We start from the raw sequence: 23727 nt of genomic DNA on the forward strand, positions 1-23727 counted from the left end.
GAAGAAGGAAACAAAAAAGAATATCACGTTGATATGTACCTGAACAGTATGTTTTGGAGCTTAAGAACCAAAAAGCACCAGTGAAGTGGAATGGGAGGAAAGGAAGAAAGGAGCATTACAGAATTACAAACCACAATTTCCTTGAAAGTTTGTAGCTCTTAATTAAATATCACATGCTTAGAAAGGCATTAATACTGTTACTGAAGAAGTGTTTCCCCAGTAACTCAGCTCCATGTATGAGACCAGGATGGAAACAAGACTCAATTCAGATAAAACTGAAGTAGCACAGTTGCAAAAGCAAAAAGTAGAACTGACACTGCCTAAAGTTTCAAAGAGGTATTACAGACTTATCTTCTAAATAGAGTCTTTGGAGCTTGCTTAGATCCCAAACTGCTTCAACAAGAGGAAACAAGCCCATATGTAGAGTAATTCTCCCTTCTAACTGGAGCCCAGGAACACGTATATACAGCTCCTGCACCCTAAGCATTGGCTCTCGAGTTATTTACGCTTTGGTTGCTTACTGCAATATAATCAGTAAGATATTATTCACAGTATATTGACTTCTGTCTGCTAATATCCATCTATGAAGCTCTTAAATTAAGAAGTCCCCTCGAAATCAAAGTGACAGCATGATATCTACTTATTAATTATTTTTTTTAATTGTCACAGCTACCTGAAAGAAATCCCCAAGCCTCCCATAAGATCACATCACTGCAGCAGATGTCAGTGGAGGGAGAGAATTTTCCTAGACCTCCCTCTCTTTGAACACAGGAGGAAAAGGAACATCAGTTGGGCGCTCTGGAAGGATCCTCAGCTGTCACATTTATTTCATCCTTGGTGAATCAAAAATCTCAATTTCTTAATTTTTACCTATAGGTTAAAGTTTACCTTCTTCATCATTTGAGGCACAGAAAACACTGTTGCATTGCATATGGACAGGGCTTAACCCACAGTTAATGGAGTATAAGCCAGTATCTCAATTCAAGTATTTTTTCGTTTGTGTCTGTGCATGCAACTGTATAGATCATCGTTTTTGGTATTAATTATTCTTTAGACAGTAAACAACATGCTCAATTTTGAGCCAAATGTAGCATGGAAAGCCCATAAAGCATGGGCAAATATAAGAAACATGAAGTGTATTGATGATTACTTAACTAAACTAAGGCTGTAGTAGTTAAGAATTTTTACTCAAATTTCATTTGAAATGGTGAAATGTTAAACTATAGAAGTGAAGCAATAGAGAACAGGGATATAAACCCTTCTACTGACCTACCCAAGATTATAATTAATTTTTTGAGAGATAGACTTATTTGTAATATAATAGGACCAAAGAGGTTCTTACACTGCTACACCCTTCCAAAACATATTTTGCAAAACAATAAGGAATTTTCAATTTAGCAAATTAAAAACATTTATATTCAGTGTAAGGACATACCATTTTAGTATTAGTCTTTCCTTTAGTCTTCATACATTGATCTTCGTAAGAGTAAACTTACAGTAAAAATAGGAAATGAACTATTGGAGAGTGATCTAAATATAAAATACCTCATAGTCTGCTACAGTACTCACTCTAAGGATTAAATGTGTCTCAGAAAGCCTTTACAAACAGTGTATCTTGAATTGTTAAAGCCAATGCATCTGTAAGAAACCCTCAGTTCTTCAATTTGTCACATAGAGGATGGCTTTTTATTGATTCATTTCTAGGTCACTAAACTTTTGTGGTATTGAAAAGATCTAAAGTGCACACATATGGGGGCTTTTCTGATAGCATCCATTGTATCCTGGCTTCAATACTTATGTTACTATTCAAAACCATAGAAGTACAGCTTTCTTCTTGTAAATAAACAAATCATTTAGCATAGGTACTTCAGTAGCTCACTGATTATTTTCATAGATAAACTGAATTAAATACTTTGAAGTATATTTGTTTTCTGATAATGCTTGGACTTACTAGTTTGATGGCCAGGATAAATTCTCAACCGTTATCTGTATTTTTGCAAATTACACCCATATCCAAAAGAACCACCTCCATTCTGCGTGTATAGGAACTAGCACTTAAGTGCATTTTAGTCAGCCAACATACTTAAGACAAGCCAAGCCTGGACCAAATCTTTATTCTTAGCCTCCATACTAAAGAGCTGTCCCGTCAGCAGCCTTCATTGTGAACTTCTAGCGATTATAATAAGGCACATAAACAAATAAGACTCTTGCAGCTGCAGACTCTTTTCTGGGTCCAGTCACTGCAAGTCACACAACAGTCCACAGCTTTCTCTGATTCTTTTGGAACAAAGAGCGTTCTACAGCTAAGTAGCAGGTGAGTAACTAGTGAAGCGTAAAACTATACAAGGAAAAGAGATTATTTACCTAGAAGTTATGCATATTGTTTCCAGGAAAAAAACCTCTTCTGATCCTACAGATAAGGATGTAAATAAAATAGTTTATTGTGATCATTATCCACTGGCTTCTTTCCACAACAGTGTGTTTTCATGGCTAAAATAGTTGTGAGAAAAAGCAGTATTGTTGGTATCAGTGCAATGAATTCCAACATATAATCACGTTGAAAACTAAGGATAAGGACCAATTTATGGCTCTTTTCACGCCTAAACTGTATACTGACCACATGGGCTACTGAACGCAGAAGAGACATTCTCAACACCTTTGTGCATGGACTGCCCGTAGCTACTACTCAGACAAATCAGCGGCCATGGAATCAGATAGGAAGTTTTAAGGCACTGAAGTTTAGCTAGAGCACACAAGGCAAAGATAGCAGGTATGAGTAAGGCACTGTCAATATATTTTATACAAAAATCACAGACAAAAATCTCATCTAATTATGGAAATAAATATGTAAATGTGTGGCCTTAAGAAAAAAATCTCTAGGCATAACTGCTCCTCCTGCACAGAGGTTTTCCTGTTCCAAGGGAGGGATGGAGAATAAGCACTATAACTTGAAAAGGAATAAAATCCACCATCATGTAACAAATATGCATAGATCATATTTATAATATACATCAGTAAATTAAACAGCATGAAGGTCTTCAAAAAAATCCAGAGATAATTCGTAGTGTAATTGCTTAAAATTATGAGAGTCATAAAAGGAAAAACCAAGACTGCAACAATGTAATGTACAGAAAGCTTATTTTTTTTCTCTATACAAAGTCTAGACAGGTTGCCCTAAAGCTGCCAAAAGCCTGTCAGAGTCTATCAGTATTGATCACTTTTTCACCAGATAGTTCTAGAGGATGATGCTGTGACCTAAGGTGTGTCTTTCTGTAGCTATGAAACATCTCTCTGAACTGCTGGAGGTTATAAGATGCGATTGTTTTAATAATCTGAAATTCCATTTAAAAGATACTTTACTAATGTCCGCATTTACTAAGCTTGAGGGGATATACTCTGTGTCACTTGCATTTAATTAGCACATGCCAAAACGGAGTTGTCAAACACATAAGTTACAATATTTGGCATTGGGCCATACTTGAGGAAGGTGAATTCTGGTAACTTGTATTTTGTAGAATTATACTTAGCAAATCACTGTTTTGTACCTCTCTGGAGATTATCTTTTTCAACTTTAAAAAGATAGTAAATTTAATTACATTGACAAGTGAAGAGAGCTCTTACCAGTCAGGTTAAATTGCATGTCTAGTAAAAATAATAGTAGCTAATTAAAGTAGCTAAAACTGCTTCAAGGCTTAGAATGTACAAGTATAGACCTGCTTTTAACTAGACAACTTTAAATAATTGACCTCAGCTACCAAGAAAAACTCTCCTACTGGTAATCTTTAAAACATTTAGCTGTCACTGACCTTGTCAAATCTAGAGCATCCTAAAGGTATGTAAGAATTGGTTCTTACAAGGTACCCAGGACAGGCATATTTGTGCACCCTGTAACTCACTATGCAGAATGTGTTATATAAACAAGGCTTATATTTAAAAAACAAAATCAGATCCTCCCAGAAATTCTTCCTGAGGCTGGCAAAACAGACCTACACTGGAGGTTGGAGTGGGGAAAGGAGTGTGTCTAATCCACAGCTATACGATTGGCTTGTTTTGATCGGGGAGACTCTTCCAGAAAGCAAATCTTCTGGAGCAGTTCAAGATGGAACTATGAACAAGAGGTCTCACATTCATATTGAACAAACTGTTCTGATAGTGTTCAAATTTCATTTCATGCAGAGTCAGAATGCTTGTTTTGCCACCTCTTAGAAACCCACTAGAGTAATATCTTTTGAAATTAAGTACTAGTTAAAATCTAAAATATTCTTGCTGTATGAATAGAACCCAGGATGTTTCCAGTTCCTCTAGTAGCCAGGATCTTGCAGAAAACTACCATGTGCCTCAGCTCTCTAATTCTCAGATAAATAAAACACTGTCAATAGAATATATTATAGAATTAAGTCAAACCAAAAATCATGATGCTCTTTAGTATGAATTAAAATTTAAAACTTGTGCACTTATATTTGAAACGACATTTTACAGTCTTATCAAGTAACCTGTGCCATTACTACATCTCCAGAACACAACAGTTAAAATAAATATTTTAATACCCTGAATCTACTATTATTTGGTTAAATTAACCAAGATAATGTGTCAAATAATGAAGATGAGCATTTAATTTGCAAAGAGAGAAGTAATGCCATTTATTTTGCCTTAGAGAATGTTGAAGGAAGGGGGAAGAATTTAACCTTTTGATAACACTTGGAGTACAACACAGAAAGATCTTCCTAGGAGGTTCATCACTGACAGCTTCAATCCTGTATAATATTAAGCTTGCCTATACTAATCTCATGACAGAATTTCTTGGTATACTGACAAGATATTCAAACAATGCAGTTACAATTCTACCTGCACCAACTTCAAAAATTAGTCTAAAAATTTTTAGACTAATGAGTCATGAATAAATATAGTTCTTACTTTAAGACCTTTTTGTATATAATTGTATGTTTCAAAAGAATATAAGGTAAGTTTTATTTGGGAAAAAAAATTAGCTTTCAAATCTAAAAGAAGGATTCTCCTTTGTGTTTCTGTGAAGCCAAATTTAATATCAGATAACAAATATGGGAGATAAGCAAATTAAAACCCACCACTGAGTATTGCTAGCTAGGCACTCAGAGCAGGGGGAGAACAAACCCAGGTAAAAATCCTATTATTTTCAAGTCATTGAGTCTCGTCATCTCTTTCATCAGCACACCAAGTTCACTGCCTTTGCACTCGCTTCATCTGCTGCCATTCAGGTCAAGTCAAATGGACAGTAGGCAAAAGCAGATATTTAGGAAGAGGTAACAAGAACTGAATAAGCAAATGCGATGCTTCACCCAAGCACTTGCTCAGTCTCCTGCATCTCAAGATGCTCCTAAGCCAGACGTGGTATCTACTAACCCAGCAAATGGCTTTCTCTTCCATCAGCCTGCTCAGTTTTCCATTGAGACAAAACTTTTTTTTTAACATCCACAACACCTTAAGCTGAAGCATTCTACCACTTCATTGCATACCATTTGAAGAACGACTTTCTTTAGTTTAATGGCAATTTTCAAGCTAATAGGTTCATTTGATACCACCTAGTCTACCTACTGCAAGGAGCAGTGTACATTGTTAATAGGAAGACAACACGTAGTTCCATAATATCTGATCTGTGTAAAATACAATCAGTTCTAACATTTTTTTTCTTCTTCCTCTGTCCATAGCAACATTGCAGCTCTTCTCAAACTGAATGAGAAAAGTAAGATCTTCACTGAAAGTAGCAAGAGAGAAAACTTCTACCATTTTTCCTGAATTCACAGAAATCTGAGTGAAATTTAATGAGAAAATTAAGCTCAACAGGCACTTTCTGCCCTTGCAAAAAAAGCCATCTGCTTTCTTTTGTGGTCCTTGGTGTGCAGTCCTTCTTTGCCTTGTGGTGGCATCTTGCATGTTAGTGAGCTGACTCAGGGCCCTCAGTCACTATTCTCATAAACATTATTCAACTTACTGGCTGCTATTTAAGTCCTTGTTTTCTTCAAGGTGTGCAATTCAGCCACTCCTCCACCAGCTGTACTTCTATTTCTTAATCTTCCAGTTCCTTCTTTCCTTCACTGTCCTCTACCAGTTCTCACAAACACTAATGGGCCAAACACTTCATCAGCAAGTTCTTAAAACACTTTGCAGGCACAATCTGCTTGAAACCACCCTCAGCATACACCAGTCTGTGTTTTCCAAAGGAAAAGCTGAAATCCAGTCACTGTTCTCAATGATGATAAGTCATGAGATTGCAGCGCTCCTTCTGGGTAAAGATTAATACAAACTTTTTTACCATTTTCTCCTTTCTCAACAGCTCTTCCACTTTGTCAAGTAACCAACCAGCCCTTCTCTTGGACTTCTCGCAACTCTTGAGGTACTTAAGAAAAATCTGTATTACTCTTGATAATTCTTGCTAGTTGTATCTTACTCTGTACCTGAGTTTTTCAGATGTCTGTCTATATTCCCATTCTGCAATTTTGCAATTGTAATTTTGATCCTCAACAACCTGTGAGGCATTCAAAACCTCAGGATTTAGCCAAAATGGTGCCTTACTACACTTTCAATCTTCTGCAATGAGAAACTGGCATTTTTATCTGTAATAGCAGCTTTTCAAATTTTATCTTCTAGATTTTACTTACCAATTTCAAATTTACTGACAGTTGTCTTCCACAGTTTTAAGTTAAAATAATAAATCCATTATTAAGGCTTTAACGTGGGTTTTTTTGCACTTAATACGCAGGCACTCAGACATTGCTTGGCATATCTCAAATAGCTTTGCAAAGTGATAAATATTTTCATCACTCCTACAAATAAGGAAATTGAGGCACTTTACCTCTTATTCAGTGGGAGAAAACAAGCACACAACTTTCAGACTCCAACAGGTCATAGACATTGCAGTGACTGGAAATTAAGAGCTAGAACCTGTTGTTGCCAGGTTCCTAGTTCTTTGTTCCAGCAACTTCGCATCAAAAAGTAGCATTTAAATTGTTACAGTAGTTAAGATGTGAACACAGATTACAGATGCAGATGTTTTCCACATAACTACAGGTGTTTCTCTAACAAACTTCCATTTTTTTCCTGTAATATCAGTTATTTTTGCTAGGAAAGTCACAACCTTGAAAACTTGTCTTAAACACCATTAACCTGGTAAACACTTAAAATAGGAAAAAAAAAATATCACATTTCTATGACTCAGCCCTTACATCACTTTGAAGTAGATCTGTATCCTTAGAACCCCAAGATTAATGAACGGATGTGATAAATCAGATTGTATTTCCTTCAGCTTCTCTTCTGCAACAATGATCGTCTTTACTGACATGCTGAAACTGTAAGCACTTATAAGACTAACTTGTAAGAAGTTAGCCTGCCCTCCCAATTGTGGTTTTGGTGGATATGCTTAAACTAGGGGGCTGGGAAATGGTTCTTGGCTCTAAGGTCCAGCGTGTACCCTGGGGATATGAAAACAAGATGTGTGCAACAGTCCTTTCCCCTTTGCTACGCTTTAAAGAGAAAAGAAAGTTGGGTATCTCAGCTGCAATGGAGACGTGGTACAGCTCACAAAGACAGTGTAAGTGTGCAAAGGGAAATCTGTTATAACCTATTTAATCACCTCAGTGTGTCTTGTCTGCCTCCCGACAGAAAGCAGCCCTCCATTAGCTTTCTCTTAGTTGATTCCAGCAACCAAAAGGTTAAAAGATTCTGTATATCATATCTTCCTTAGAAAGGCAATTTTAAACAAAATATCTTTGATATGATAAACAGTCTGAATCTTACAGGAAGTCAAGTAGTTTAGAAAATCTTAAGTAATTTGAAACAAATCCTATAAACTCCTTAAATCTGCTAAATGCTTCACTTTCAAAGGGAATTCTGCGGCATTCTTCTTGGGGGCTCAAACCTGTCTAAAAGTTAGGTTTTGATCCACCTCCAGTAATTCCTGAAATAGACAACAGTCCTCTCTGAAGGCTACCCAAAGTGTAGGGGCCTGAGGGTTATACTTTCTTAATATATGAGTTTAAAAAACAATGAAAACACAGGTTATTTGATAAGTACATTAAAATGAGTGAAACATATCAGAATATAAGTATCTATATATTCTGTACTAACCAATAAGAAGAAGGGTTCCAACAGCTATGCCTCCACCTGGAAACAAAACAAAATGAAGAATAAAGTAAGACTACGTTTAAATACTATGTTAGAGAACAATTAAGTTTTCTTAGTTTGTAAGTCAAAGAAAGGTGATAACGGGGAATTTAAAAATATAAAAGTGAACAACATTTTAATTACCTTTGCAATACTTCCTACAATTCTCTATTATGAAATAATTACACATTACATGTAATTATATATTACACATTACAATTACTTTCACAATATACTGTACTATCATCCTTGTGGTAAAAAGATCCTGCAGAGCTCTATGCAACTACGCTCAAGTACTACAATAACCATGTACGGTCTGAGCCAGCGAATTTTTACTTGGATGACTCAAGTGAGTAAACATTCTCCAAATTAAATCCATATTAATCACTATCAAGCATTACGCCTTTGTACCAAGAACCACGTATGTAAAGTGACCTACTAAGAAGCGTGCAAATTCCCATCCAAGTCAATCAGGCAAAATCTTGGCTCCCATGTTTTTTATGTTATTACTGAATATGGACACAACAATAAGGCAGGTAGGACATCATCCAATGAAATCTGGACTGATAGATCATAAACATCATAATATACATCTGAAAAAGACCCCTATACTATTAAAGTCTTTTATGGTATGTCTTGGACATAAAAACAACTCTATGAATGCAGTTGACTGAATTATTTGTTCAAAAACAGTAATACATTTTGATGGATTTATACACGGCCACTCTTATTTTTCTTTTCACTTAAACAATTGCAATAAATGCTTAGGTTCCAATCAAGCACGACTGAATAACAGACAGAATAGAATATTCACAATATATTTTGATACATAGATCCTTAACCCATTGATCTCAACAGTGTGGAGGACCAGAACAAAAAACATCTAGGAACTCCCATGGTGACTGTTCTATTTCCACTTGAAGAGACAGCAACTATAATTATGTAACAGTGGTTTAAACAGCTGTCCCAAGAAGGAATTTTAAGAAAGATGGTGAAAGAAAAATTCTTATTTTATTTTAGATGAAGAGTTAACTATTTTATAACCTGAACTTCAAGACAGAATATAGTAGAAATCAGACTACAAATATTTTTATTGAACTATCATGTAAGACTGTGACAGGAAATCTCAGAATTCCTAGAAGCCTTTGAGTGGCCACAAATAACCAGCCTATTGCAGTGTTTTGTGTGAAGGAAACTGCAGTATGTCTTCTGATATTATGCACTGCTTTAAAAGCAAGTTAGGAGCAAACACCATCACACCAGCCCAATATGCAAATCTCTTGATAAAAGAAGTCAGTTCTGGACTGCGTAGATGGACTCTAACAAACAGGATAAGTCAGTCCATCAACTGCTCACTAAACGTCACTTTTAAGAGCTTGTTAAACTTCACTTGAAATTGTTTCCAGTAGGGATTGGATCAACTTCTTATTCTATAGCTCTGCTGGTGGGACTATGAATGCCTCTAGCCCTGTAATATTGATATATACCCAGAAGGAAAAAGCTAATTTGTCTCCCATAGGCTAAAGAGTGCTAACATTGTTGCATAATAACACCTGAATTAAAACCACAACAGAATCACTTCGTCACCATATCATGATGTACCACAATTTGAGCAGTGCATCACAGTGCAAATGTTTAGTCAGATACTAACTTCATCATTGTAGTTCAACACATCACAGATTTTTTAAGCTATGCTCCTGAGTCAAGATGTACAAATGCCTCAATATTTATGGCAAGCTTATCAAGTAATCAAGTATTTCCTAGATATTTAAAGAAAAAACCCACACCTATAAGTACTGTTTATTGGAAAGTCAGAATCACTCATGAAATCTCCATGTTCTAATACACCAATTTTTGTTTCATTTTATTTGTTCAGGAGATAAATGCAAATGAACCCAAAAGATGTACTATGAAAACAGCCATAAGTAATGTATTGCCCCATAGCAATAAGCACTTAAAATCTGAGTTATAAAAAGCTCACTTGTAGCCATCCCAGAAGTAGTGTGTCTTCTGCTTTTAAATTGCTTGCACAAGAGAGAATTTGTTTGTCCAACAGTATGTCAGCACAGTCAAAATCATCACAAGCTCTATTTTCCGATCATCAGTTGTATGGTCTCTTTCTACAAGCCAGAGTTATAAAATATGTGCACATACCCTGGTTGCTGAAGGCAAACTCAGGTCAGAGGACTGGCTTTACATTACGATGTAGCAAACAGTTCAAACAAGTCTATTCTATTAGATCGAATGTAAAACTATCACAGTCACCGTGGTTACATATTCATTTATGATAAGCAACAATAATAGTAAATTAAATGCAAAACAGATGACAGAAAAAAGTAGCAGGAATGCTGACAGAATCAAAAGGAAGAAGTAAAATCTCCAAGTTCTCTAAGAAAACTGCTATGAAATTGTAATTCCTTCTTATTTTGCTATTTTAATTTTTCTTTACCAGTATCTAAAGCAGTACTACATGTAAACAACTAAGCAGGACTGGTAACTTTCCCTACAGCAATGAGATTTAAGACCTCAGGGACAGAAACACAACAAACCTTGCAACTTGGCATGTATCCCCATTGTTTTTGAAGTATATCTGTTATCTTTTTCAAACAGCTTGAAACAAAACTTTTGATACCATGCATGTGATGGTTATATTACACAATAGTTACAGCTCATTAGAGAGAACTCCTTCAGCACCAATCAGGTCTATAAACCTCAACATTAAATTTGAATATAAAGCCTGGAAATATTAGAAACACCTTAATGGTAACGTGGCATTTGAAATCCAGTAGTTAACTAGTACTTATTTTTTAAAGGAAATGCACTTAATCAAGGAAGAGCTAGATATCAACAATAATGTCACAAATAAGCCAGCAGTTATAAGGTAAAAGGAATTCCCCCAGGTGTTCTCTGTCTTTTCCTCTCTTCAAAATTTTCTAACTAGACCTGTGTCTGATAAGTTATTCACAAACTGTATCTTCATGTCTGGCAAATAAAACCATACCTAGCTTGCAGTTTCTGGACAAGGCAAACTCAAATGCAAGCCCAAAGCATGAGGGCTACAAGTGTCTGCCTGGCGACCATTAAAAAACATGTCTACAGATACACCAGACTAAACAGATACACCAGACTAAACCATTTTATAGTAACTTCCATTGGGAATTAATACAAAAAGCTTTGTCCTCTGCCCCTCATGAACAGGCAAGTTAAATATTTTGCACAGTCAATTATTTAACTGCTAGTGGGCAAGACGAAAGAAAAAACGTTACAGCATTATTTAAGAAACACATAATAGCATTTTGCAAGGCACCTCAGAAGCATTTCCATGCACACCCAAAAACGACACGGAGACCAAGTATTTCTACAGTCACCAGCACGGTGGCTGCATCAACAGCAGTCACGGGTCAGTTGGTCAAGGGATATGACCGCTCCCCTTCATTCAGCACTCATCAGATCACATCTGGAATACAACATCCAGTTTTGGGCCCCTCAGTACGAGAAAGAAGTAAAGATAAAATTAAGTGAGCCAAGCAAAGGAGCACTGAGGTGGGGCAAATGACCCAAGAGGAGTGGCTGAAGGAAGTGGGCTTGTTTAACCTGGAGAAGAGAGGAAGACCCAGCAGCAGCCTGGTGGTACCTAAGACAAGCTACAGAGAAGCCAGCTGAGCTCTCTGCTGAGGTGCACAGAGGGAGGGCAAGAATCAACAGGCATAAGTTGAAACAGGAGAAGTTCCACGTGGCTATAAGGATAACAGAAAATTCCCTACAAAAATAATTAAGCACTGGACCGAGTTGTCCAAAGAGGCTGTGAAATCTCTACCACTGTAGATTTTCAAGACCCAATGGGACAAAGCCCTGAGCAATTGACTCTGAATTCAGTGCTGAATTCCTGAGGTCCCTCCCCAGCCTCCAAAATCAATGATTTTGTACAGGTCCACTAGCTGGGTGGTCTGTCTCCAACAATGCCTAATACTCGGTACCAATGGAAATTTTATTATAGTACAAAATGTTTGGCATGAACAGGCCTACCCATTCTGCCTTCAGAAATGAGTGATTTAAGGTCTGTGAGGTTCTCAAAGATTTAATATAGGAACAGAGATTTATCCAGTTTTTCAAAGATGCCACAACCCAGAAAACAAGTTAAAAGCATCTCCAAATATTGTGGTTCCTAGGACTGAAGAACTTACTTGATGTTCAAGTGTAAAACTTGTTCAGGTCAGGAAATTAACGAATATTTAAAAGACAAGGAAAAGGTACTTTGGAAGGGATCCTGGGTTTACTGGAAGAAGTGTCCCGAGTTTGCATAACAAACCACTAATACAGTTAGTAAGTGCCTGGACATTCAGGAGGCTGTCACCATGGGAGCTTGTCTACATCTTCTGACCCATGCTGTGCAAAATCCACTGGTTATAAAACGGAATATGAAGAAGAACTGGAATGTTCAATATAAATCTTGTATTTGTGCAATCAAAGGGTTTCACAAATTCCACTGACTTAATGAAATACTTCTCTCTTAAGGAGGAAGAGCTTTCTCCACAAGGATATCAATCCCTGATGCAAGTGCAGGTGTTCCCTACCAAACAGACACAACATACTCACAAAAGATACAGAAGTGTCATTCTCCTTAAGATACGCAGGCTGCAAAATATTCTTTATAAAATGGATACAAGCTCTATATTTATCATTACTCATATAGAATATTCTATAGAAAGAAAAGTGGTATATTCCCATATACCATGTACTCCTCCAGGGATGAATGAACAAAGCTGAAGTCAAGCCTTCCTCACCTCAAAACAGTCCCATGTATGTACATTGAGAATGTATTGGAATTGCATCAGTAGTTAGTACAAGGGTCGTACAGCCCTAGTGCATATAGATAAAACAGGCTGTTTAGACATGTAAATTAGTTCCAAATCCAAATAATTAGTTCCAGTTTATGCCACAGATCATAACGCAGCAACGCTCACAAGGGATCAGCCCAGCATCTTCACACTGTCAGTGGGCAAAAGCAGATTCACAGGCAGCAAGAACAGCATCACACCAACGTACCGTGGAAACACGGCATTTAGAACGGTGCAGCCATGGTGAGCAAGGCAGAAAAGACACACTGAGAGTCCAGAATTAAGGTCAAATGCATCCTAAAAACTGCGATACCGAAGAACGAGAACTACGCTACACTCACCCACGAGCTAATTTGGCAAACATGCTTTTCAAAACTGAAATCTTTAGACCTGTGACAGTTTGAACTACAACAGGAACGTGTTAATAAGTAAATTTAGAGCAGCTTCCTACTCTGGAATGGTTTCTTACGCGGATTTAAATGGGGAAAAGGCAAAGGCACTTCACACGGTGGGGCGGGGATGTCGAGGCGGGAAACGGCTCCTGCTTTGCCCATTCCCCCCGTCATCCCCCCGGCCCCGGGAGAGGTCGGGAGGAAGGAAAACCCTGCGGGAGCAGCTGTGGGTTGCGGAAAGGGAACGACAGGCAGGGCCCGGCAAAGGGGAAGGTCCCGCTCCCCACCAACCTAGCACACAGTCCAGGGAGGGGAGCCCGCTGGAGAGCAGCAGCTGCCCGTGGCGAACCGAAGGCCGAGTGCCCGCGACAGCGGCCAGGCGGCTGCCGGCCGCGGTTTTCCGCTGGAAGCTGGTGGCCCCGCAGCCCCGCGGCGCCGGGGCCGCCGCCATCTCGGCTGCCGGGAGCTTGACAGGAGCCAGGGGACGCCGGGAAGAATCGAGCCCTTTCCTCGCTACCAATGGGAGAGCGGCATGGGAAACGCGCTGTCCAATGGGAGAGCGCGTTGTTTGCACGTCGCGGGCCAAAGGGGCGGGGAAGGGCCGGGGCGGCCGGTAGCGAGGGGGCAGGTGAGTGTGGCGGGGCCGGGCGGGAGCAGTGGAGGCTGCGGGTGCTGCTCCCGCGGGGGCCCGGAGCTCCGGTGGGGCTCAGGGGAGCCGGGCCTGAGAGGGGCCGGGAGCGGGATGCGGTGGCCGCGTCTCGTCCCGCCTTGGTGCGGGGCCGGGGGTGGTTGCGGTACCGGTGGCGCGGCCTCGCTACGAAGCGTCATTTCTGTGGGATCTGACCAGCGGTTTGGGAATATCTGCGATTGGAAATGCTTGAGCAAAATAAAGGCGTAAAGCGCGATTTGCCATTATTTTAAAAGAGTTCAAGAATCCATGGGTGTTAGTGGGATCCTATGCTGTAAATTCAACGTAACTGAGGAGGCTGAAACTTGGAGAGTTCTCTATTTTTAAAACATCACATCAGTTATTCTGTTGCTTACTGTACTGTCATTTTGGAGTCCAGATAGTGAAATACTTCAGACGTGACTGCTTGCAGCTGTGTGTAACAGTATTAAAAATTGCAGTATATCTATAGATAACTTATTTTATAGAGTGCTTGTAACCCAAAGAGGATATCTTTGATAAGTCACCACGTACAACAAAAAGAATCAAATAATATCTATGTGTATTTTGTCTCAGTGATTTCTCACCCCATTCCAAGCAGTACATTTCCTTTCGTTGCTTCAATGCGACAAAATATTTCCTTGCTTGTTTTTCTTGTTAATACAACATACTGATATAGTTTATATTAAACTTACAAGGTAAGTGTGAGTATACATCCAGGGCTGAACCCTCTCTTTTGTTTGTCCATTTCTCATTGATAGTTCTCTGACAGGTAGCTTTTATACTTTTTTCCCTTCCCTTTATGTTATATAATTTTCCTCCAGAGCAATTAAAACTAGAGGCTAAATAATTTTTTTTCACTTTGGAGTCCAGATTCTGTTTGCAATTGTGAACACTTCTGCTGTGGTCCTACAATTTTATAATTTCTTGTATAAAATGCAAGTTTACTGGAAATCTCAGCATCCCCTGAGCAGATATAACAGGTGGGTGTTGCTAAAAGAGAAAGTCTCATTTCCTTTTCCCCCTCTGCTTCCAGTGATTCAGTTCAATAAACCGCGGTGCTTGTCAAGTCTTTTCTTGAGCTGATTCAGCTCATTGATCTGACTTGGGACTACTGTACACTTTCTTAATAAGTTAATTTTGTGTTATGTTGCTGAGTTGATGCAATAAAGGGCGCATGCAGACAGTGAGGAGGATGCAATTCAACCTTCCACCTTTTGCGGACTGTGAAGTGTTAATTCATTTTGCCATGTGAACCTCACAGCTCTTTCAGAATTTTAGGTTTTTAAGGTGATATTGTTGTAAATTTTGTGAGTTTACATCCTTTAAAATATAGATAAAAGATAAATTGTCTCTTAAATTGTAACAGGAGAGACTGTTTCAGATTTTACAAAAAAAAAATAGAGGTAGATACAGCTGTTCAGTATAATAGAAATTTAAAAAGTATTGCAGTAGTTCTGTTTGTGATCATTTTTCTTCTGCCACATTTTAAGATGGTGGGTACAGTTAAAGATCTACTGATTTAGACAGCAAGTGGAAAGAAGCTATTTTTCAAATTTTTTTTTTTTTTAAAGAAATTATAACTATTTAATATAATAAAGTTTTACAAGTGAATCTGTGCTTATTGAGAACGCCACTTACAACAGCTGACTTTGTCTGAAATTAAGTGCAGGTAAAGAGAAGAGCGTGTTGTATGGAATTTGCTTTTGTTTTAAGTCAATGGCGTTTCATTTTCAGGACTAACAATAGCTTGTCCATCCTCTTTGATACTAAAGGTTTGCTTGTGTTCACGTGTCTCACTTTCCAAAAGATGGATTTCCAGCCATTGGTAAAAGATCCCACTAGCAGCTGTCAGATCAGAAAGCAAGACTACAGGAGTTATAACTCTAGATATTACTGCATGAAAAAAATCCTTCATCCTCAAATACACATTAGTAGGTAGATAAAACCTATTTTTCCAACTCTATAGGTGGAATTGAAATGCAGAGAAACTAAAGAACATGGAGATAATTGCAAGTGATCGTGAAATGTTTTAGCAAGTTCTTTCTTGTCAGCTGAGCTGTGGTGACTCACTATGGTCACACTTAGCTCATTGTGAGATGCAGAAGTTTAAACCTTTGTGTCTAGGAGGTCTTTAAAAGGTATTTAGATGAGGCTCTTAGGGACATGGTTTAGTGCTGGAATTAGGTTAGGTTGTGGTTGGACTCGATGATCCTGAGGGTCTCTTCCAGCTGAAGTGATTCTATGATTATAGATTGGGATGTCATGAACTGTAGTATAATCAACTTTCTCACTGTTTGTGTATTATCACATAGACTCCATCAAATGTTTGTCAGTTTTAACTCCAAATCCTAACTCTAGTATGAAGAAGTCAAGCTCTCTACTCTCCATTTCTCATAAACTTGCTGATTCAGTTCAACTACTTGCCTATCCCAAATGCAGATTCTAAGATGGGTTAAAAGGATTTTAGGTGAGAATTCCCTAAGGAAAAAATTGAGGGAATACAGTGGGTGAGTGAGAGAGCAATCAAAACATCTGGGAAGAGGTATGCTTGGAATTCAATCTGCAAGTATGTTTGCTGTTTCTCTGCAAAAGCATAGCCTATGGATTTGGTGAAAATCCCAGTGTCCCCAAAACAGCAGCACTTCTTCAAGTGTATTTTAGATATTTTGTGCTTGATAAGAGAAACCACACCTGTTGTGGCTGACATTGCCTCTTTGTTTACCATATGCAGCCTATATGGGCTGCAGTGTAAACTCTTTGGACCTTCAGTTAATGCAAGCTGAGGCTGTAGTGCTTGAGCAGTGTTTCTCAAAAAGATCATGTTATTGAGGTACATATTTTGGTTTCCTTGATGCTAAATTAATGTTTTAATTCTGCCTTATAAGAGTCAGTGCATGCTCTTGTCCTTCCATGGTGCTCTGCAAAATGCCTTCCATTTTGGAATAAAACACATCAGTGCATTTTGTTTCAAAACCATATTTCTGCCTGTTCAATTTTCAGTAATATTTTTCCTGTTGGGTTTATGTATGGGATAGAGAACTAGAAAACTGCATCTCAGTGGCAGTTCTAATTCATAATCTTATTAGGATTTGCTGTTACATCGCCAAGCTGCTTCCCTCATCAGTTCTGGAATGTGATGGTATTAGACTGTACTGATTAAAGTTTTATAGTCACCAAATCAGATTAGCCGTTGAGTCACCTGACTTGGTTGGGTTTGCAGTCATGTGATCCAGCGCCCCGCTGGGCTCCCGCTGGGAGCCGAAACAAGGTAGTTTGCTTTGGAGATGTTCTTAAGTATCTAACAGCATGGGTCGTGGATTATGGCTGCAAAGAAGATGGCTTCATTTTCCTGATCTTTGAACTAGCTAGAATGGGATAAGTTTGAAAGTGCGGGATCTTCAGGCCATGAGCCAACAACTGGAAAGAATGTTTAATCCGGGAAGTTCTGACACCAAAAGACCTGAGTGTTTTTGGGTTTTGTTTGGGTTTTTTTCAGTATGAAAAAGCTTAAAGGCTACTTATCCAATCGGTCTGTGGAAAAAAACAAGGATTAGTGGGAGGGTTTAAGACATACCAGTTGTATGATATTATATAAAATATGATATGATTTTCTTCAGAAATTCTCTGGATGTTACCTAAATGTATCCTTTTGAGTATACTGAACAACAGCAAGGCGAAAAAAATTAGACCAGCTCTTTTAAAATATAAGTAAATAAATTAGGAGGCATGAGTTAAAGCAGTAGTGCTGAAGGCAATGGTTTAATAAATCATAAAAACGTTATTTAATATTTTGGTAATTTGACATTACAAAAAACGTACAGCATAGTATTACTGAAACTTTCAGAACAGTAATATTGCATATGTGTTGTAAGTTGAATGTACTGTCTTAATAAGCATCATACAGCTTAGTGGTATATTTCATAGAGGTTATTTTTCTTCTGTTTATGATAAAAGAGGTATTATCATTTTAAAAAATGGTATTAATTTAAAAATACTTGTAAGATAGGACTAAAAGCAATGGGAAAAACCCCCAACTGAACAACTAGAAAAGTAGTATTGTTTGTATTATGGCTTTTGATATTCTGTATTATTTTCCATACTGGGTTCCATGTCCATATCAAACTTCAGGATTAAAAACTAGAAATTAAGGCAGGCTGATTCTAGCCTTTTCAGATGCTTAACATCCAGAAATGTATTTAAAATTGAATATGAATAGCTGCCCTCAAAGTCACTTCAGCATGTCAGTGGAAGAGGTGAAGAGTAACTTTGCGTTTTAACTGGGAAAACATAATTTAAATCCTTTGATATTTTGAGTCTTTGTTTTTTGTCTTTCAATTGGATCTGCACATACTTCATTACATAGACATTTCTAACGCCAGGTAAATAATGTAGGGGCTTATGAGTTATGGAAAGGTTAATACCTGTGACTTTTCAAGTATAATTTGTTAGTGCAGTTTATACAAAAGTACAAATTAACTTATATTACATGTGCTTTTAGAGCCCAAGCTTCACTGAATATCTGTAAAAATATACATATCATTCAAATTAGTTTATAGTTGCTATAACACTTTTTCCTGATATGCTGGTATTACGAAGTTTAAGAAATGATGCATCTCAGATTTCAAAAAAGCAGCATATTTTCTGCTGAGTTTTTAGGCCTTTTAGTCTTCAAAGGCATTATTCCAAATAACTGTGTTATTTCTGCTACAAATCTACAGTATCAGGAGGTGCTGGAATACAGGCCATTTTTGCTCCTCACCTACATTATGGGATTTTATAGAATACTTTTTTTTTAGCTATTCTTTGTCCATCATCTCTGCAGTATTGTGAGACCTGAAACCTCTGAAATGCTTTAGCAAGGCACTTTGAGGGCTGTCCATGGCCATGATCACCTTCAGAATTCTTTTAAAACTGTAGCTCACATCTGTTTGCTGAAATATTTTTAATGAGTTTTCATAATGGAGATTTTTCCTTCTCTTCTAATGTTAGCCAAAACAAAACAATAATGTTTCAACAGGAAATACTTCCACAGTAGATTCTGAATTTAAAAGTAAAGAAAATCTAGGTCACAAGTCTTCTAGTTGCACAAACCCACCTGGCTGATCTATGAAGGAAATGTTATTGCTAATTGTTCCTGTGCTTACAAGTGACTTCTGACTCCTGTGCTGAACTGTAACATCTGTATTGCTGACACTGGTTTTAGGATTAGCTTTCAACAACTGGCTCTGGCATCTGCTGACATAATGACAGGCAGGCTGGGTGACATTCAGAGAGTTCCTGCTCTGGGGTAGAATGATGAACTAAGAATTAACTGAGAATAAATCTCAAAGCCTCCATATTTGCAAAGATGGGGATCTTCCCCAACGTGCTGGCATGTAAGGATTTAACTTGTTAGTAAGTCCCCCAAATCTGTAACCTCAGCTTTCCAGTGTCCTGGCCAGTGGTGCAATTTGATCACTGTGGCTTCCGTAAATATTCCAGGCAGGTAGGTTAATGCTGCCATGGTTATTCAGCCACTGCCGGTGTGGAAGGAACTTCAGATAGTGTAATATCCTCTCACAAGCTTTTTTCCCCCTTTTTGCCCATTCTGTCTTAGATTGATGAACTATTCAATCTTTGGTCTGATAAAGACAAGCAAAAGAGCAGTGGTTGAACTGAAATGCATACAGGTGTGTTAGAAGGAGCCACATGTAGTTTAGTGCTGTGAATAGTGATACAGTGACCGACCCAGCTCAGGGTGATTCTAGTTCTGGCTTTCCCAAGTGGTGATGTTGGTCACTGACTCCATGGAAATGCACAATCTGCAGGTTTCACTGGGGACAAGATACTGCAGAGTCATAGGAACATTCAGATGTATTTGATGGGCTTCAACTAGTTTCGTAGCATCAAGACCATCCACAGAACAGGGGATGAACCAAGATGAGCTGCTGTAAATAATTCTGCAGAACTATGTAACTATACCTGTGTTGAGCACAGAGACAGAATTCCTGCTTGCTTTTCAAGAATCACGGCTGTTTAAGAACTTGTTTAGAATGGTAAACTAATTAGGTCATTGAGAATTAGATAAAATAGGGATTTTGGACTTTAAGAAGACAAGAATTAAAATTTAGATATTTCAGCGTGTTCTTAACTGAAACACCAGCAAGCAATCTAGTAAAACTCACTTTAAGCATAAAAAGCCAGATCTACTACTGCCTACTTAAAAAAACCTATATTGTTTCAAATATGGAATAATATTGTGGTTGAGGGAAAATAAAAGGTAGAAGACACTGCGTATCTGGCTTCTTTTTGTAGCCAATCTGTATTTTAGCAAACTGTTTTACTGTTTGTTTTACTATTGAAACCTTTTTATTGTATTCACAAGAATATGAAAAATGTTTTGGTTATAGGAGTATAAATGCATCATAAGAAGGTGCTTGAGTTGCATAGCTGCTATGTTTTTTTTTCCCCAGGTGCTATTTTGCATTTTGTGTGAGAGTATGTATGTAAGATGAATAAAAATAAATTAATATTTTAAATTGTAGAAACTACAACAGATTGAGAGAAACTGAAATATCATCAAGGTCATAGAAACAACAATACTGTAACTGGTAACTGCAGAATAACAGCTGGAACAAAGATGATACAATCATATTATTTGTATAATCTTGGTTCTTATACAATAATGTTATTTGTATAATCTTGGTTCTTACAGAACTCTGTTATAAATGGGGCAGACTTAAGGTTGTAGTTGTCAGTGTAAATGTGAGCTTCAGTAATTGTTTCAAGGTCCTACCTCGTTTCTGTAGGAAAATAATACCTGGTATTTCATTGCAATGGGGGCCTCATTCTGGAGGAAGTAATTTATATAAATTTTTAGTTGTAAGACTTAAGTGTACTTGATTCTAATTGCCCGTCAGTTTCCATATTTTCCTTATTTCTGTGAATTAGAGCTGTCTGTGTCCCTAGCAAAGGAAGAAAGGTAATTGAGCTTCCTTTAAATACAGCTTTATGTTTCTGAGAAAGCTGTTGCACACTTTTGGAGCTGTGTGTTTCCATCATTTATCAGCTGTGCTTCCATTGGTCCAAGGAGTGTGAACAGTGTTTGCTATTGATGTTCTCATGCTATTGTGAAGCCATAGTGATTATTTTTTTAATAGAATTTTTAACATTTCTGGCATAAGATACCTAAAGTTGACAAACATTAAATGGTAGAAGGATCATCAGTCTTTTCATCATGTACAGAATATTTACGAAAAGAGCTGTATGACTAGTCACTGCTTTTCCTTTTAAAAAGGTGATGGATTATGAAGGAAAGGACCAGCCAAATGGTGTGCTTTTGGAACAAGCTAAGTTAGTAATCTTAGATGAAATAAAATCTGATCGCTTACTAAAAACTTAAAGGGTTTCTAAGAAGGCTATTTGGTCAGGGAGACATGATATTAGTGGTATAATTATTGTTTCTGGTGTGTTTTCCTGTTTTACAAATACTTGTGTGTCTGAGTTTGGGCTGGTTAGCTGTGGTGAAAGAAGCCATATATGTTCTTTTTGGTAATGCATTTGGGATCAGTGATAAAGTGGCTTGTGGGGTTGGAGAGTGCTCAATATCTTGCAGGTACGCTGCACCTCAGCCTATAATCATTTGCTAAATTTTTGAAAGGCACATGTACTTATTTGATTCACTAAGTAGTCAGTTTTCTCACTTATTATTGTGTCAGATGTATCTTTTACTTTAAACCATGAAATTAAATAATAGTTTATGCTGGCTTTTTATTTTAGTTCATGCATTTAAAACCTGGAACTCAGATAAAAAGGTAGTTTCAGAATAAATTCAGTATATTATTTATGAGTGGAGCAACACATTAGCATCAAGTTCACAATAGATCATATCGCTTTTATTCCATCTTACAAGCTTAGCAGCACAAACAGAATAATCAACATATTATTTGGCTGTCATCTGCTGAACAGAAACCAGAGATCACAAGGAGGTTTTCCCTAGCTGCAGTGATGGCCTTTTTGTTCCAAGCCCCCATCTGGGAGGGCCATGGTGTGTTATCATATGGAACGCGGGGTTTTCTGTAATCTGCTTAGCTGCACTGCAGTTTGAATCTTTATTCCATGTTTGTGTAATTTATAATTTTAATGAGACCATGGCTCTTGTGGGCTTTGAAATATATTAAAAGCTCTTTTGTGCATATGCTTTTGTTCTTGCTTAATAGGCTCAGTGTATTTAAAACTGATGAATTTTTATTCATGGATTTGGATGTCTGGGGATTAACTTAGACTGAATATCATTGCACTCATCTATTGATGGTTGGAACTTTTTTTAATACTAGCGTCTGTAAGTGCAGAAGAAATTACAGAACTTGTGTTTTAAACATAAACTAGCTCAGAAATAACGAATAAAATTTTATTGAGCAATGAGAAAAAGTACTGATCAGTTTTTTTTACTGTGTAAACTTACATGAAATACAATTTGTGCTATGGATCCGTGTACGTGTGTGTATTTAGAACTTCATAACACAATTTGGGAAAGCTGTCAAAATTTTTGTAGAATAATAGCAGTGACAAGCAGTTGATGTGCATTTTTCCTCTTCAGGTAACTTGAAAATGTTAATACTGAGCTCACTTTTTATTTCCTTTCTACTGTTTTTTTAACACATTTTTAAATGTAGAGTATGCACGAAATATTTCATTAGAAGATGATGCTTGAAACTGGGAAGTATTGATGAAGAATATACAGAAATATTCCTTGTTACTATTGTTATATTTTCTGACAGTGCTAAAACTGGTCTTGCTTTTTGCTTTTGAATTTTTCAAATACTTAACAATAGCTTTAATTTACTATTTGTGTGGAGACCCTGTACTGTGTGATTTCTGTGTTCATGAACCACCATGGAGTACTCTTCAGTGATGGCATTCTAATCTGAGACTAGCACTGGGGATAAGATTAACACACTTGTATTTCTTTCTAAACAGTCTGGCTGATGGTAAATAGGGTTTTCTGGCTTTGTGGTGGTTTTTATTATTATTGTTCTTGGGCTTGTGGTGTGTGTGTTTGTGTTGTGTGGTGTTCGTTTGTTTTGTTTCCTCCAGCAAACAATCCTCTTTGAAGTGACAAATATTTTAAGTAAATAGCCTTTTTACTTGTCAGTGCATAGGGGAATTATTTACCCCTCTTCTGTTCACTGCCTTGAGTAATATATCCAAAAATACCTGCCTGCTACTAGAAGGTGTATCAGCATTGGGAAGTGCAGGAGACATGTAGGCCATGGGCAACTTTAGTTTCTGTAGGTCATAATTTTTTTAAAGTGCCTAATGTGAATATTGGGCATGTAACTCTTTGTCTTAGTTAATTAAAATTAATTTTAAATGTTTACATGTTTACGTCTCAAGAAAACGAATTTAAGATAAGTGCATATATACTCAGAATATAGTTATCTGACCCTTGTCACACACATGGTGTGTTTTTCTCAGTCACCAGGAAAGTCACTGTGCTGTCTGTCAGACCTTTGGTGTTTGTCCTTTGACACTGTTACAGGGAACCGTTAAGTGAATGTTTGGGCATCCCTCAGAGGCTCACACTTGCCATGTATGACCATGCTTTTGCTCAGCTATTTGGATTTTGCTGTTCAGCAGAGATGAGTGTGTAGAGCTGCAGAGGAAGGCAGAAGCCCTGGAGTGCATCTGACCATTAAGACAGTGGTTTATA

At 37.6% G+C, this 23727-nt stretch overlaps 2 protein-coding genes across 3 annotated transcripts in view; one reads left to right on the plus strand and one right to left on the minus strand.

Annotated features, from left to right (window-relative positions):
- Nucleotides 1-13817, minus strand: part of ELP4 (elongator acetyltransferase complex subunit 4) — a gene marked incomplete at both ends in the record, with an annotated part of 143118 nt that extends 129301 nt beyond the window's left edge. Inside the window, 2 exons of the mRNA XM_080345625.1 lie at nucleotides 8101-8136; nucleotides 13658-13817. Coding sequence (XP_080201751.1) covers nucleotides 8101-8136; nucleotides 13658-13817 — 196 coding nt within the window. The remainder of the gene's footprint in view (nucleotides 1-8100; nucleotides 8137-13657) is intronic.
- Nucleotides 13818-13974: 157 nt separating this feature from the next.
- IMMP1L (inner mitochondrial membrane peptidase subunit 1) overlaps nucleotides 13975-23727 on the plus strand; it is a 34855-nt gene continuing 25102 nt past the window's right edge. Inside the window, exon 1 of one of the 2 annotated variants that reach the window (XM_080345470.1) lies at nucleotides 13975-13994. The gene's annotated coding sequence lies outside the window, so the exon portion shown is untranslated. Of the gene's footprint in view, nucleotides 13995-14766; nucleotides 15017-23727 lie in introns of those variants that run through there. The other variant, XM_080345471.1, reaches the window with a different exon arrangement.

Source organism: Nesoenas mayeri (genome assembly GCF_963082525.1).
Source record: "Nesoenas mayeri genome assembly, chromosome: 5".
NCBI classification, from domain to species: Eukaryota; Metazoa; Chordata; class Aves; order Columbiformes; family Columbidae; genus Nesoenas; species Nesoenas mayeri.